Source organism: Pseudopipra pipra, chromosome 3 (assembly GCF_036250125.1).
Source record: "Pseudopipra pipra isolate bDixPip1 chromosome 3, bDixPip1.hap1, whole genome shotgun sequence".
In the NCBI taxonomy this organism is placed as follows: Eukaryota; Metazoa; Chordata; class Aves; order Passeriformes; family Pipridae; genus Pseudopipra; species Pseudopipra pipra.
Window position 1 is genome coordinate 115,425,247 of NC_087551.1, and position 15,723 is coordinate 115,440,969.

Sequence of the window (15,723 nt, forward strand, 5' to 3'; positions counted from 1 at the left end):
ACCTGGTTTCCCGTTGCTGGTGCCTTATCCTCTTTTCCTTCTGGATGCGTCACCTCTGAAGTGTTCCCTTGGAATTTTGACTGTGAAGACACTTGCTTGGATCCTTTCTAGGGCTGCTGGGCCTCCTGTGAGCTTTTCTATGGATCATTTGGATCTTAGGGCACATCCCACGGCCTGAGCCGCTCTGTGATGCTTTCCAGGGAATCACAGGAGTTGATTCTGGCTCTGTGGGCACCGATGGGATTCTGGAAGATGAGAGATGACTTCCAGCCACTGGAATTGTGGAAATTCCACCCTCCCTACAGATTGAGTGCTTTACCACCAGTACTAACACGATCCTTCAGCTGTGACCTCCAGCTCCTGCCAAATCAGCTGGAAAGCACCAGGCTGGGCAAGGGAAGAGCGTGGAAGAAAGGAGAATCAAGGAAAATGCTCCAAGGAAAACCCAGTTAGGGTCGGGCTGGAAACAGAATTTCTCCCTCGTGTTGAACAAGGCAAATCCATCTTTTCAATCGTGTCAGTGAGAAGGAAATCAAATCCCACACTCTGGATGGCAGCACACGGATCCGTGTGGGGAGCTGGCACTTGTTATTTAGGAGGATGTAAATCATGGGCTGTTACTTGGGGTTTTTTTCTGGGATTAAGGAATTTCCCAGTAAATTCAACAAATAGCAGTTTTTAAGGATAAGGGGATTGAATGCTCAGCAACTCGTTGCCTGGTCATATCCCAGAGTGAGAGTTGGGATAAAACTGAACCTTTCCAGGTGCTGGGAAGAGTCACGGCACGCCCAGGAATCCTCAACATTTCACATTCCAGAGGGAATGCCAAAATCCCAGAATCATTAAGGCTGGAAAAGACCTTCAAGATCATCAAGTCCAACCATCAACCAGCACCCCCTCAATGTTCACCCTTAAACCATGTCCCCAGGTGCCACATCCACGTGTTTTTGAAGACTTCCAGGGATGGGGACTGTTCCAGTGCTTTACAACCCTTCCCATGAAGAAACTGTTCCCAAAATTGCTCCAAATCATTGATGAGGCAACTCAGTGAGTCTCCCTCTCCCAGACTTCGGTGTTTCCTTTTCCCAGTTGTCCTGGATGCTTGGAAGGACGAGTTCATCTCAAAAAACACAACAGCCTAAGAACTAGTAAGCCTGAGCTGTCACCTCTCAAAGGATCAGCTGAACTAGGAACTCGCAGACGGGAATTATCTCACGGATTTTAGGATCTGTTGATTATCCGTTGACTAATGAATTTTGTTTTGGAAGGGCCAATTGTTGAGCAATTGAAGTGAGATGGGGCAAATCCCATCCAAAACATTCATCAGCATCATTCCCAAATCTCTCCTCACAAGCCTTTTTTTTTTTATTTCCCAGGAAACCAAGGCAGAGGGATTGCTCCATGGGTGCTTCCTTGGCTTCTTAAGGAGCTGCTCCAGCTCTTTTTCTGGTCTCCATGAGGCAGCAGTTGATCCACAAACAGCAAAAACCTGCTCAAGGAAAGGATGTAACCCTGCAGCAATACTTTTCCTTTCTCATCAATGACCACATTCCCTGGAATCATCCAGCTCCCAGAGTCCTGGAGGTGAATCCTGGACATCACCGTGCCTTCGCTGCAGCAGATCATGTGTCTTAAGTGCTCACTGTACATTTTCAACCTCAAACCTTCCCTGATTTATAAAGTTTTTTGTAGTTCCGATGCCGTAAAATAACAAACAGGGACGTGCCAAGCCAAGGAGATTATCCCTGGAATAACGGCGGAGCTACGCAACGCCCTGGTGGGATCCTATTTATCAGAATTAAATCATATACACTCGAAATATATCGTGTGGAATGTACTGTGTGCAAAGCAAACACACCTTAAAGTCATTCCTGAGGTCACAACGCGGGGCAGAATCCGAAATGGGGAGAAATAAAATCCAGAGGGAGAGTCTCCATCACCTGGGAGCCGCTGGAAGCCGCATCCCCCCGGGGCTGCTGATCTGCAGGGGCAGGTGGTTGTTCCCTCAACTTTGTAGCGTTTCCAGATCTGCGGGGAAGGAATTGCCAAACCAGAACAGAGGGAGGCGGTTGTGCCCTCGCCCTTCCTCGTAGATGCACATTTCCCAGCCCTGCCCGGCGTTCCCAGATCCTGCCCCGTGGATCTCACGAGCCACAGCCTTTGACTGGAGAGCTGAAGGTGCCTTTTGAAGCCCAGAGGCCACTGAATCAGCTGAATTCCAGCGGCACGAGCAGGATCGGGATGGGAGCCACCGGCTACAGCCCTGCTCAGGTGTGGGGAGCAAACCCCCCCAATCCAACCCCCCATCCCTGCCCAAAACTCCACCTCCAGTGCCCTGGTGTTCCTGGCCCGGAGCGACGGCACGTTTGGAGTTCGGCTTTGCAGCCAAAATGAAGTTTTCCTAATTAATTGCTCTTGTGGGTTAAAGAGACAGAAAGCTGGGAAAGGGAATGCGTGTGACTCGAGTTGATGGGAGCTGCAGGTCGGGTTGAAGTGAGGATTTTTGGGAATGTCCAGCCTTTGTGGGGAGGTGGGAGATGAGCTGCTGCTGCTGGGAAGTGGGGACATTTGGAGAGGGAAGTCTCAGCAGTGGCTGAGGGATAATGGATGAAAGGATGGCTGTGGAAGAGCAGGGAGACCTTGTGGCAAAGGGAAAGCAGCCAGTGAGAGGAGTCAAATCAAGATTAAAAGTTGCTTTAATCAGTGGGTGGAGCTGATAAGGAACAGAGAGCAAAGCTCAGCTCAGTAAGGAAGGGCTGAGATGAGGAGGCAGCCACAGGGTGTGAGGGATTGTTTTTAGGGAGGCAGAGGGATGTGGGAATTGGTTTGGAGTCTGTCACCTTGTCCCTGCTGACGTGTTTAGATCCATCACCTTATTGTAAAATGAAAATGAATTAAGAAATAAAAATAAAATAAAAATACAGTGAAAATAAGAAATAAAAATAAAAAGTAAAACGTAAAATAAAAATTAAAAATTAATTACTAAATAAAATTAAAACAAATAATTTTTTAGTGAAATGAAAATAAAAGTAAATAAAAAACCAATAAAACATAAAATAAAAAATTACTAAATAAAATAAAAATAAAAATAAAAATAAGAATAGAAATAGAAATAAAAATAAAAATAAAAATAAAAATGAAATAAAAAATTAAAATTAAAAACGATATAAAAATAAATAAAAAATAAATTACTAAATAAAATAAAAATTAAATTAAATTAAATAAATAAATAGAAAAATAAAAATAAATTACTAAATAAAATTAAAAATTACTAAATAAAATAAAAAATAAGAATAAAAATGAAATAAAAATTTAAAATTAAAAACGATATAAAAATAAATAAGAAATAAATTACTAAATAAAATAAAATAAAATAAAAATAAATAAATAAATAGAAAAATAAAAATAAATTACTAAATAAAATAAAAATTAAAAAGTAAAATAAAAAATAAAACTTAAAATAAAAATAAATTAAATTAAACGTAAAAATAAAAACAAAAAATAAATTAAAAAATAAAAATAAAAAAGTAATAAAAAATAAAATAAAAATAAATTACCAAGTAAAAAAAATTAAAATAAAAAATAAATAAAACCAAAAAAAATTACTAAATAAAATAAAAATTAAAAAATTAAACAAAAAATTAAATAAAAATAAAATAAAAAATAAAACTTAAAATAAAAATAAATTAAATTAAAAGTAAAAACAAAAAATAAAAATAAAATAATAATAATAAAATAAATTACTGTGCACCTTGCGCAGGTATCCTGCCTGTCCCATGCTCCACGCCATCCCCAAAAACATCCTGCAGCTGAGTTCCATGTGGAATGTGCTCCATCAAACAACTCAGGGGCAGGAATTGCTGTAATTCCGATGGCCAGACACACAGACAACCCCTGAGTGCACCTGGAATGTCCCCTGAGGCACAGCAGCTGCTGGAATAGGTCTGGGAAGGTGATGGCAGCAGATGCAGGGCTGGGGAGATGCTTTGGAACAGCCCATATCCCAACACGACCCCTTTCCAAACCGCGGGATAAACTGCTGGTTGGCACGGGACCCCCGGGGAGGCCAAACCACAGGCACAGGCAGGTGCAGGCACTGCAGGGCACTCCCAGCACATCCTGGAGGAAGGAAACTCTCCAAAAAAGCCCTGGAGGCAGGAGGTTGCAGTGGGAGCAGACGGTTTAAATCCTATTTTCAACCTGTTCTGTGCCAGGATCTGGTGGGATGGTGCCAAAGCCACCCAGGGAGGGGAGGAAGGCGGGATGATCATGGACACAGGACCGTGTGCCTTTTTCCTTTTCCCTTTCCCCTCCCTGAAACCCCTGCTGGCCCTTCAGTCCCCAGGCACACACCAGTCCTGACTGGCATCCCAAAAATCCTCATGTCAGCCCACAGACCCAGAGGTTTCCAGGGAAAGCTTTTTACCAGCCCACGAATCCCAAGACCAACTCCCGTGGCCATTTCCAGCATCTCCCTTCAGTTTTATCTATCATTTAGTGGTTTTTTTTAATTTTGGAGGCCTGTTTTTCCTCGCTGCCTGGTCTCTCCCCCTCTGCAGCCCTGTTGTTTCATCTCCCAGGTTTCTCATCCACCAAAATCCAGAGGTTGAGCAGGACACCACCAGCGAGGAGATTTAGGAGCTGGTGGCACCAGCAAGGCTCTGGCTCACAGCAAAAACCAAACAAAAGCAGGTAGTTCCCCACGTGGGATGTAATTCAGCTTTGGAATTCCCTGTCTCCAGAAGCTGTAGATGTTAAAGCTGATGTGGGCTCTAGAAGCCACTGGAGATTCATGAGAGAATTCCAAGGAGGTCCCAGGTGGCTGAGGGGCTTCAAATCCTCCAAAGGAGGAGATGACACAACTTCAGGCAACACGCTCTGACACTTAGAGAATCATGGAACGTCCTGAGTTGGAAGGGACCCACAAGGATCACCCAGTCCAACCCCTGGCCCTGCACAGGACACCCCAACAATCCCACTCTTGCCCTGTTGTCCAAATGCTCTTTGAGCTCTGGCAGCCTTGGGGCCGTGCCCACTGCCCTGGGGAGCCTGTTCAGTGCCCGACCACCCTCTGGGGGAAGAACCTTTCCCTGAGATCCCCTCGGCTGGTCTGGTGATGAAAAGGTCCCTCCTCACACCCAGTTTGAACCTTTCTCCTTGAAACTCTCCCCTGTTCCCTCCCACCCTCCCACCACTGTGCAGACACAACATCCCTCAGACCCCCCGAAGCCCTTCCCTCTCCTCATCCTCTCCCCTCAAACACCCTCATCCCCTGCCCTGCTCCCTCCCAGCACCCCCCGCTCCGCTCTCCCTGCGCTCCGCCGGAGCCCGCACATCTCCAGGCGGGATTTTCAGCCTTTTGTCAGGAAAACGCCGCCTGTTTTCCCTCCTCATCCCGATGCTCTGCTACCACCTAGCGCTGACAGGGCGCGGGGCCCTCAGGCCGGTGTGGGGGTCCCTCAGGGGGATTCCCAGGATAATCGTGGGCTGTGCCAAGTGGGAAGAAGACTGATAGCAAGATCCCGGGGAAAGCTGGGGTTTGGTGGGGAAAATAGGGTGATCCCACTAGTGGGAATCTGAAAGAGATGGATTTTTACCTTCTCCTCTTTTAGTCATCAGCCAGGAGAGCAGCCACAGGGATGTGTCCAGTGCTGTGTCCAGCTGTGGGCGGCTCCTCAGGACGGGAGGGACGTGGAGCTCCTGGAGCAGCTCCAGTGGAGGGAAACAAAGATGCTGAAGGGATGGAGCCATCTCCGTGACCAGGAAAGGCTGAGGGAGCTGGGGCTGTTCAGCCTTGAGAAGAGACACGGAGAGGGGACCCTGTAGGGTCTGCAGGGAGGGGGCAGAGGATGGACCAGGCTCTGCCCGGGGGGCCCAGCAATGGGACAAGAGGAACGGGCAGGAATTGATGCCCAGGAAGTTCCACCTGAACACGAGGAAGAACTTCTTTGCTGTGCAGTGACCGAGCACTGAACAGAGACCAGAAAGGGTGTGGAGTCTCCTCACTGGGGATATTCCAGACCTGTCTGGACACAATCCTGTGCCGTGTGCTCTGGAAAGGCCCTGTTTGAGCAAAGAGTGGGGACCAGATGACCCACTCTGGTCCCTTCCAACCTGAACCATTTTGTTATTCTGGGATACTGAGATTCTGTGGTTCTGTCATTCCGTGATTTCCTAACTCTGTGATTCTGTGATCTTTGGATTCTGTGAGTCTGTGATTCCATGAGTATGTGAGCCTGTGATTCCGTGATTCTGTGAGTCTGTAATGCTGTGATTCCATGATTCTGTGAGTCCATGAGTCTGTGATTCCATGATTCTGTGAATCGCTGACTCTCTGACTCTGAGATTCTGCCATTCTGTGAGGTTGCAATTCCACGATTCTGTAATTTTGTGATTGTGACTTTGTGACCCTGCGTTTCCATGACCGTGATTCTGTGATTCCATGATTCTGAGATTCTATATTTATGGGATTCTGAGGTACTGTAATTCTGAGATTCTGTGACCGTGATTCTGTGACTCTGATGCTGTGAGTCTGTGATTTTGTGAGTCTGTGAGTCTGCGATTCCATGACTCTGTGATTCCATGAGTCTGTCATTCTGTCATGTTGTGATTCCATGGTTCTGTAATTTTGTGACTGTAGTTTTGTGACTCTGTGATTCTGTGACTGATTTCATGACTCTGTGACTCTGAGATTCGTGAGTCTGTGAGTCTGTGATTCTGTGAGTCTATGATTCTGTAACTGTGGTATCCCGAGATTCTATAATTCCGTGACTCTCAGACTGTAATTCTGTGATTCTGTTATTTTGTGAGTCTGTGATTCTGAGAGTCCATGACTGTGATTTTGTATGTCTGTCATTCCATGACTGTGTGATTCTGCAATTCCATGACTCTGTGATTCCATGACTCTGTCATTCTGAGGGTATGTGCTTCTGTGATTTTTTTATTCTGTGATTTTGTTATTCCGTGACTGTGATTCCAGGATTCTATGACTGGTTCTCTGGTTCTGTGATTCTGAGCCTATGATTCTGTAATTCTGTGACTCCGTGATTCCCTGACTCCGTGACTTGACCGCCGGTGCCGCAGCCCCGACAAACACCATCAAAAACCACCACCCTGACCATTTCACCGGGGGGACACTGAACATGGGGCACAGTGATGAGGGGCGGCCAGGGGGCACCCCGGGGACCCCCAACCACCCCCGTGTCCCCACCGGGAGCGGCGGCCCATCATGGGCCCTCCAATTCCCCTCACGGGCCCCACTCCTCTCCTCATGGCCCCCCATTCCCCTCACGGCCCCCTCATTTCCCTATCACGGCCCCCCCCATTCCCCCTCACTGCCTCCCATTCCCCTCACGGCCCCCAATTCCCCTCACGGCCCCTAATTCCCCTCACGGCCCTTCATTCTCCTCATGGCCCCCCATTTCCCCCACACCCCCCATTCCCCTCACTCCCCCATTCCCCTCACGCCCCCCCATCCCCCTCACTGCCACCCCCCATTCCCCTCACGGCCCCCCATTCCCCTCACGCCCCCCCCATCCCCCTCACTGCTACCCCCCTCCCCGATCCCCTCACAGGTCCCCTCCATTCCCCTCACAGCCCCCTCATTTCCCCCTCACGGCCCCCCATTCCCCTCAGGGCCCCCCCCCCATTCCCCTCACGCCCCCCACCCCCCTCACGGCCCCCCCCCTTAAAGGTTCCCCCCCATTCCCCTCAGGGCCCCCCCCCATTCCCCTCAAGGCCCCCCCCATTCCCCTCACGGACCCCCATTCCCCTCACGGACCCCCAATCCCCTCACGGCTCCTCCCCATTCCCCTCACGCCCTCCGTTCTCTTCACGCTCCCCCCGTCTCCCTCACGCCCCCCATTCCCCTCACGCCCCCCATTCCCTTCACGACCCCCTCCATTCCCCTCACGGCTCCTCCCCATTCCCTTCACGCCCCCTATTCCCCTCACGCCCCACCCCCGTCCCCCTCATGCCCCCCATTCCCCTCACGGCCCCCTCCGTCCCCCTCACGCCCCCCATTCCCCTCACGGCCCCCCCCCGGCGGTCAATGCCGGGACTGCAACCCTCCCGCCCCTTCACGGCGCTTTCGCGACGGTGCGCGCGGTGTCGCTTTACGGCCGCGGCGCCGGGAGAGGCCGCGGGACCCGCCGGGATGAAACAGAAACGGAAAAGTGGGAAAGGTACGGGAGGGGCTGGAGCGGGGCTGCACAGGGGAATGGAGCGCCCGGGGGAGCTGGAGGGGGGCCTCAGCCTGGAGAAAAGGAGGCTCAGGGGGGACCTTCTGGCTCTCCACAACTCCCTGACAGGAGAGGGGAGCCAGAGGGGGATCGGGCTCTGCTCCCAGGGAACAAGGGACAGGAGGAGAGGGAACGGCCTCCAGCTGTGCCAGGAGATGTTTATATTGGATATTGGAAGCAATTCTTTCATGGAAAGGGCTGTCCAGCTCTGGCACAGCTGCCCAGGGCAGTGGAGGAGTCCCCATCCCTGGAGGGGTTTAAAATCCCTGTGGCTGTGGCACTTAGGGACATGAGTGGCCTGGGCAGTGTTGGGGAATGGTTGGAGTTGATGATCTTAAAGATCTTTCCCAGCCTTAACGATTCCACAATTCCCTCTGCGTATGCAGTGGGAACACGAGGAGAGCCCTGCTCTGCCCCTCCGTGTTGTTTTGGGAGGGGGGAGTGAAGGGCCAGCCCCGAGGGTTGGGTGGTTGTGCCCCTGCCAGGGGCTCCTCTGACGGGTCTGGTGTGTCTGTTCTGCTGTCCCAGCACGGGCTGGTTCGGGCAGAGCTGCACCAGGGGAAATAAATGCACCTTGTTGGTCATAGGAAGTGTTCCTGTTGCGCTCTCTGTGAGGGTGGGGAGACCTGAGAGCCCCTTCCAGGGCCTGAAGGGGCTCCAGGAGAGCTGGAGAGGGACTTGGGACAAGGGCTGGAGGGACAGGACACAGGGAATGGTTTCCCAGTGCCAGAGGGCAGGGAGAGATGGGAGATTGGGAAGGAATTGTTGGCTCTGAGGGTGGTGAAGGACTGGGCTGGAATTCCCAGAGAAGCTGTGGCTGCTCCCTGGAAATGTCCAAGGCCAGGCTGGATTCCCTTGGAGCAACCTGGGCTAGTGGGAGGTGTCCCTGCCCATGGCAGGGAGTGGAACAAGACGGTTTTTAAGGTCCCTTCCCACCCAAACCAGTCTGGGATCCTGCGATTTCATGGAGCTGGGATGGCTCCAGGCTGGGGTTCTCAGCAGACTGTCCCTGTGGAATGTGGCTCCAAGGGATCAAAGGAAAACACTGAGCTCCAGGGAGACCTTGGAGCCCCTTCCAGAGCCTAAAGAGACTCCAGGAGAGCTGGAGAGGGACTTGGGACAAGGGCTGGAGGGACAGGACACAGGGAATGGCTTCCCAGTGCCAGAGGGCAGGGATAGAGGGGAGATTGGGAAGGAATTCTTGGCTGTGAGGGTGGGGAGGGTCTGGGCTGGAATTCCCAGAGAAGCTGTGGCTGCCCCTGGATCCCTGGAAGTTTCTAAGGCCTGGTTGGATCAACCTGGGCTAGTGGAAGGTGTCCCTGCCCATGGAACTGGATGAGTTTTAAGGTCCTTTCCAACTCAAAGCATCCTGTGATTCCATGATTCTCCAAACACCTTCTGTTCCCTGACACATGCACTGGGAACAGGCACGCCCAGATTGTTCCACTAATTGTCTTTAACTTCCAGTGGCTTCATTTCTGGGTTGTTTTGCAGTTGCTCTGAGATAAAAAGGTGCAGTTTGTCCTGCAAGTAAAAGACAGGCAGTGGGACGGGGTGGTGACTGTTGCTTGTTCTGGGAATGCTGCACATCAGGAGTGATGAGCAGTGACAGCAGTTCCTCTGCATCCCAGAAACCCCCCGTGTCCTGGGCTCATCCCACACCAGGGGAGGGGCATTCTGCCCCTCTGCCCCCTCAGGTGAGGCCTCACCTGCAGAGCTGCCTCCAGCCCTGGGGAACAACACCAGAGGGACGTGGAGCTGCTGGAGCGAGTCCAGAGGAGGCCCCGGAGATGCTCCAAGGGCTGGAGCCCCTCTGCTCTGGAGCCAGGCTGGGAGAGCTGGGGGGTTCATCTGGAGAAGAGAAGGATCCCAGGAGATCTTGGAGCCCCTTCCAGAGCCTAAAGGGGCTCCAGGAGAGCTGGAGAGGGACTTGGGACAAGGGCTGGAGGGACAGGACCCAGGGAATGGCTTCCCAGTGCCAGAGGGCAGGGAGAGATGGGAGATTGGGAAGGAATTCTTGGCTCTAAGAGTGGTGAGGGGCTGGGCTGGAATTCCCAGAGACTCTGTGTCTGCCCCTGGATCCCTGGGAGTGTCCAAGGCCAGGTTGGATCAACCTGGGATCGCGGGAGGTGTTGGGTTTGGAAGTGGATGAGCTTCAATGCCCCCTCCCACCCAAACCATTCCACGACTCCCTAGAATGCCTTGCAGGGCGGCTGCCCCTGGTTGTCCCCAGCGTTCCCCAGCCCTGAGTGTCCCCGTTTGTCGCTCTGTTCCCATTCCAGGGGGGCTCAGCCAGGCCGAGCTGATGATGATGACGATCGCCGACGTCATCCAGCAGCTCATCGAGGCCCACGAGCAGGGAAAAGAGGTGGATCTCAACAAGTAAGTCCCTCAGGGTCGGCACCGAGGGGGATCCGTGAGGAATGAACGTGTCCTGTGCACTCTGTGACGTCCAGGTTTCATTTTGACATCCTGCTGCCATTTCTCTTGCCGTTATCTGGTAATAAAGGCACCAAGATGAGTAAATTCTGTGGTGATTTGCTCCTTCGTGGGCAATTCTGAGAGTACAAAATGGATGAAAAACTCCAAGGATTTGCCATTGCCTTTTTATCTTTCCTCTTGTGTTCAATAGCCCAAAACTTATCCTTCAATAGCCCCAAACTCAATTCCAACAGGGAATGGAAAGATTAATATAGGAATGTTGTTAAATCAGATTTCTTTTAGCATTATGCTGTGCATGAAGTTGTTCACAGCAAGTTCTTTATTTCTTCCCATATGTGTTGTAGCAAAACCTGAATTTGCCTTGTTTTCTGCTTCACTGACATGATATAATTCCAAACTTTTTGCTGGTGCTGGAAAAGCCTGAATTGACTTGGAGATGAGCTCACCCACAGTGTGTGTGTCTTAATCACATGGAAGGCATGAACTAAATCACTAAAAACAGGCAAGGCAGAGCCTGTTGGCAGCTTTCACAATGGTTTGGTAAAGCCACCTTCAGAAAAATACCTAGAAACTCAAATTATTGGTGGTTATCACTTAACCAGCTCTGTTTGGAGTTTTATTTTCCGTATCTCAATCCCCAGAGCAGCTGTTTGCTTTTCAAAAGGCAGGCTGGGAGAGCCCACCTGGAGCATGGTGGGGCTGATGGAAACCAGGAGTCCTTTTGCTGATTTGAGGTGTCCCTGCCCTCAGGCTGAAGACCAGGACGTCGGCCAAGTACGGGCTGGCGGCGCAGCCGCGCCTGGTCGAGATCATCGCCGCCGTCCCGCCCCAGTACCGCAGGGTCCTCGTGCCCAAGCTGAAGGCCAAGCCCATCAGAACTGCCAGTGGGGTAAGCAGGGCCACCACCCCTCCTTCCACCTCCGTCCTGCCTTCCTCTCATCCACAAATTCCCTTTAATTGCAACCAGAGACCGGGATATGGAGCAGCCGGGAGGTTTAATCCGCGTGGTGGCATCGCCGCGGTCCAGGTGGCCTTTTCCATGATGTGGTACCCACAGGGATTTTGCTTTTAGAACATCTGGGAGGAGGTTTCTTCCTTGGAAAGTTGCCCAAGGAAGTTGTGGGCAGCCCATCCCTGGAAGTATCCAAGGCCAGGTTGGACAGAGCTTGGAGCAACTTGGGATTAGTGGAAGGTGTCGAGGTTGGAACCGGACGAGCTTTAAGGTCCTTCCAACTCAAACCATCCTGAGATTCCATGAGGAAAAAGAGGTGTTTCCACATTATTAAAGAGGTGTTTCCACATTATTGTGCATCTTTTCAGCGGGGCAATTAATCCAAGTCAGTGTAAGACACCTGTTTTTTCATAACAGACTCAAATTTACCCCGAAAGGTGAAAATATTCAAGTAATAGGATTCCTGCTCCTTGGTATTTTCCTTTTCTCCTTCAGGGGTTAACTCCCAGATATTTTAGGTGGCAGACCGAGCGCAGAACATCTTAAAATAGCCTGGCAGATGCACATGTACACAAAGCCTTCCCAGCTGCACTTTATTTTAGTGCCTTCAGGAGCAGTGACTGCCGTTTCTCCTCTCTGCTTTTGCAGATCGCGGTGGTGGCTGTGATGTGCAAACCACACCGGTGCCCACACATCAACTTCACGGGCAACATCTGCGTGTGAGTACGAGAGCAGAGGGGTGTGCCCTGTGCTGGCACTGCTGGGGCACCTCCAGGGCTGGGGGCAGCTCTGGGACACTCCCAACAAGGGAGACATGGAGGGGCTGGAGCGTGTCCAGGGAAGGGAACGGAGCTGGGGAAGGGGCTGGAGCAGCAGGAGCAGCTGAGGGAGCTGGGGGGGCTCAGCCTGGAGAAAAGAGGGATCAGGAGGGACCTTTTCCCTCTCCACAACTCCCTGACAGGAGGGGGGGAGCCAAGGGTGATCAGGCTCTGCTCCCAGGGAACAAGGGACAGGAGGAGAGGGAACGGCCTCCAGCTGTACCAGGAGATGTTTATATTGGATATTGGAAGCAATTCTTTCATGGAAAGGGCTGTCCAGCTCTGTCACAGCTGCCCAGGGCAGTGGTGGAGTGCCAGCCCTGGAGGGGTTTAAAATCCCTGTGGGTGTGGCCCTTGGGAACATGGCTCAGGGGTGGCCTTGGCAGTGCTGGGGGAACAGTTGGGACTCCATGATCTTGGAGTCCTTTTCCCACCTTGACCATTCTGTGATTCCATGACCCAAGAGGACAGTTCTCCAGTATTTCTGTCCAAATCCAGCATTTCAGGAGCCTTCTTTTGGGGACGAGCTTCCCTTCTGCACAGCTACCAACTTGCAGGTTGCTGATTCCTTGCACATCACACTAAAAAAAAAATCTGCTTATTTTCAGCTTTTCTTCAAGGAACAAACCTTTTTCATGGGCCAAACCCAACACACCCCAGTAGATTTACAGTTCCACGAGTACAGTGACCAGGAGAACGTATTAATTAATATAAATAAGTTGTTTCACTGATTTAGGGCATGCAGGGGTGGTTGTGTGTGTCCCTGGGGCAGTTGGGATTCCCTGGCTGCTCTTTTACCTTTCCTGCTGGAGCTGGAGCAGGAGGAGTTGCCAACCCTCCTGTCTGAGATCATCCTTGAGCACTCAGAATGCTGTGTTTGTTAAATATCACTTTCCTAAGCTCAGAAAACAAACGTAGATGAGGTTCCTCACCATCAAGATGTTTAAATTCTATAAATTCCTGGTGAATTAGGTTGTGTAACGGGGGGATGTCTCTATTTTACATCTTTCCACCCCATAGAAGAAGTCATATTTTTCCATCAAACAAGGTTATGTTCTTCATGGAAGGGTGGAAAATACTGGAATTGTTAATGATTGTAAAATTAGAGGGGTTTTTGGCAAAAAATTTGCATGGCTGCTCCCTAAAATAATGCCACGTTCCAGAATCCCTCTAATTAGGGGAGAGTTTTTTTGCAGCACATTTTGCTTCTGGAAAGTCTCACCAGGTTGTTTGAGGTGGGTGTAGCCATTTGACAGGTCTGAACTGGTTTTTGCCATCCCATTCCCATTAAAATTGGATGGAACAACTGTTTTGCTCTGTGCACTTGGTGTTTGTAAACATGGAAAGGCTCAGTTCCCCTCAGCATTCCTGGATATCCTGGAATCCCAGAATGGTTTGGGTGGGAAGGGACCGTAAAGCTCATCCAGTTCCAACCCTGACACCTCCCACTATCCCAGGTTGCTCCAAGGGAATCCAAGCTGGCCTTGGACACTCCCAGGGATCCAGGGGCAGCCACAGCTTCTCTGGGAATTCCAGCCCAGCCCCTCCCCACCCTCCCAGCCAGGAATTCCTTCCCAATCTCCCATCTCTCCCTGCCCTCTGGCACTGGGATCCATTCCCTGTGTCCTGTCCCTCCAGCCCTTGTCCCAAGTCCCTCTCCAGCTCTCCTGGAGCCCCTTTAGGCTCTGGAAGGGGCTCTGAGGTCTCTGGCTCTAAACCCAGCCTGGAGCCATCCCAGCCTGGAGCATCCTCCAACTCCATGGAATCACAGGATCCCAGAAAGGTTTGGGTGGGAAGGGAACATAAAGCTCATCCAGTTCCATGGGCAGGGACACCTCCCACTATCCCAGGTGGCTCCAACCTGGCCTTGGACACTCCCAGGGATCCAGGGGCAGCCACAGCTTCTCTGAGAATTCCAGCCCAGCCCCTCAACACCCTCCCAGCCAAGAATTCCTTCCCAATCTCCCATCTCTCCCTGCCCTCTGGCAGTGGGAAGCCATTCCTTGTGTCCTGTTCCTCCATCCCTTGTCCCAAGTCCCTTTCCAGCTCCCCTGGGGGTTCTCTCATTGGAATTGTTTGAGTTTGATCCCTTTTTTCTCTCCTTTCCCTTTGGCAGATACTGCCCAGGTGGACCTGACTCGGATTTTGAATATTCCACCCAGTCTTACACTGGATATGAGGTACTGCTTTGGTCTGCTGGAAGGCATTCCCAACATTCCCAACACTCCATAAACATGGCTTTGGGTTAGGCTGCTCTTTATTCCTACAAACACACCCAAAATTGCAAAGATAAAAACCAAAACCAGCCTTTATAAACGTTGAAATCTAAAGCAGCTCAGCTCTAGGAGTGGAAATTCTGCTCAATCCCTGTAAATAATGAGTAAAATGGGTAAAAATTGTGCCTTCACCTGAGAACATTTTAACATGAAGCATCAAACACCCCCATAGGGATGTGGAGAGGTTTTGGGGTGTCTCTTCTCAAAGATGCCCAAGACACAGCCCTGAGCTCCCAGTCCTAACTGGGATTACTTTCAGTCCTGCCCAACCTGTGGGATTTAATTAAAAAAAAGTACAAATTTTGGGGAAAAAAAGCCCTTTTTTTAGCTGTGGATGCCTCTGAAATTACATTTGTTCCCTTTTTGTCTCTCTGTCTGCACTGATATCCCACTAAATATATATATATTTATATATATTTCCAAAATAATTCCCTCCTGTTGTCTGGAGGAAGTTTAACAGCAGCTGATCCTGTGGCTAAATTATTGTGGCTGCTTTTACCAATAAAAAGCTGCAGCAGGGAAGTAAAGCAGCCCAAATGGGATAAAATACAAACTGGATTAATTTGATAAACACTGATGCAGCATCCTTTTAGGAGGGATTTTGTTATTATCCACTTCTCAGGGACTGGAAACTTGTCCCATTAAGCAGCAAAATCCTGGGAATGTGTAACTGCTTTATGATTTTTTTGGCTGTGGTATTAATTTCTTTAATCATTTTTTTTTGTAAAACCAGCATGTGGGAGCTGTGCATGATTAAGAGTCCTCATCCCTTAGAGCTTTGAATAGAACAGATAGGAAATACCAGGAAAATCCAGGATACACAAGGTCCTTGAGAACCTTCTTGGAGTATTATTAACAGGCTTCCATCAGCTAGTAATTGAAAAAGCAAGTTATTGGGGATTTTAATGGAAGGAATATGTTTAATTTGAAGGATATTCAAGTCCAGACTGAGCTCTGGAGGGTGTTGCTTGGGTGAGTTGTGCAAGTGAAAAGGG

The 15,723-nt window shown here is 50.2% G+C and overlaps 1 protein-coding gene across 1 annotated transcript in view; it reads left to right on the forward strand.

Moving 5' to 3' along the window:
- The first annotated feature begins 8,035 nt into the window (after nucleotides 1–8,035).
- ELP3 (elongator acetyltransferase complex subunit 3) overlaps nucleotides 8,036–15,723 on the forward strand; it is an 89,776-nt gene continuing 82,088 nt past the window's right edge. Inside the window, exons 1-5 of the mRNA XM_064651169.1 lie at nucleotides 8,036–8,183; nucleotides 10,523–10,622; nucleotides 11,433–11,571; nucleotides 12,283–12,353; nucleotides 14,569–14,632. Of these exons, the coding sequence (XP_064507239.1) occupies nucleotides 8,051–8,183; nucleotides 10,523–10,622; nucleotides 11,433–11,571; nucleotides 12,283–12,353; nucleotides 14,569–14,632 (507 nt within the window). The 5' untranslated portion in view covers nucleotides 8,036–8,050. The remainder of the gene's footprint in view (nucleotides 8,184–10,522; nucleotides 10,623–11,432; nucleotides 11,572–12,282; nucleotides 12,354–14,568; nucleotides 14,633–15,723) is intronic.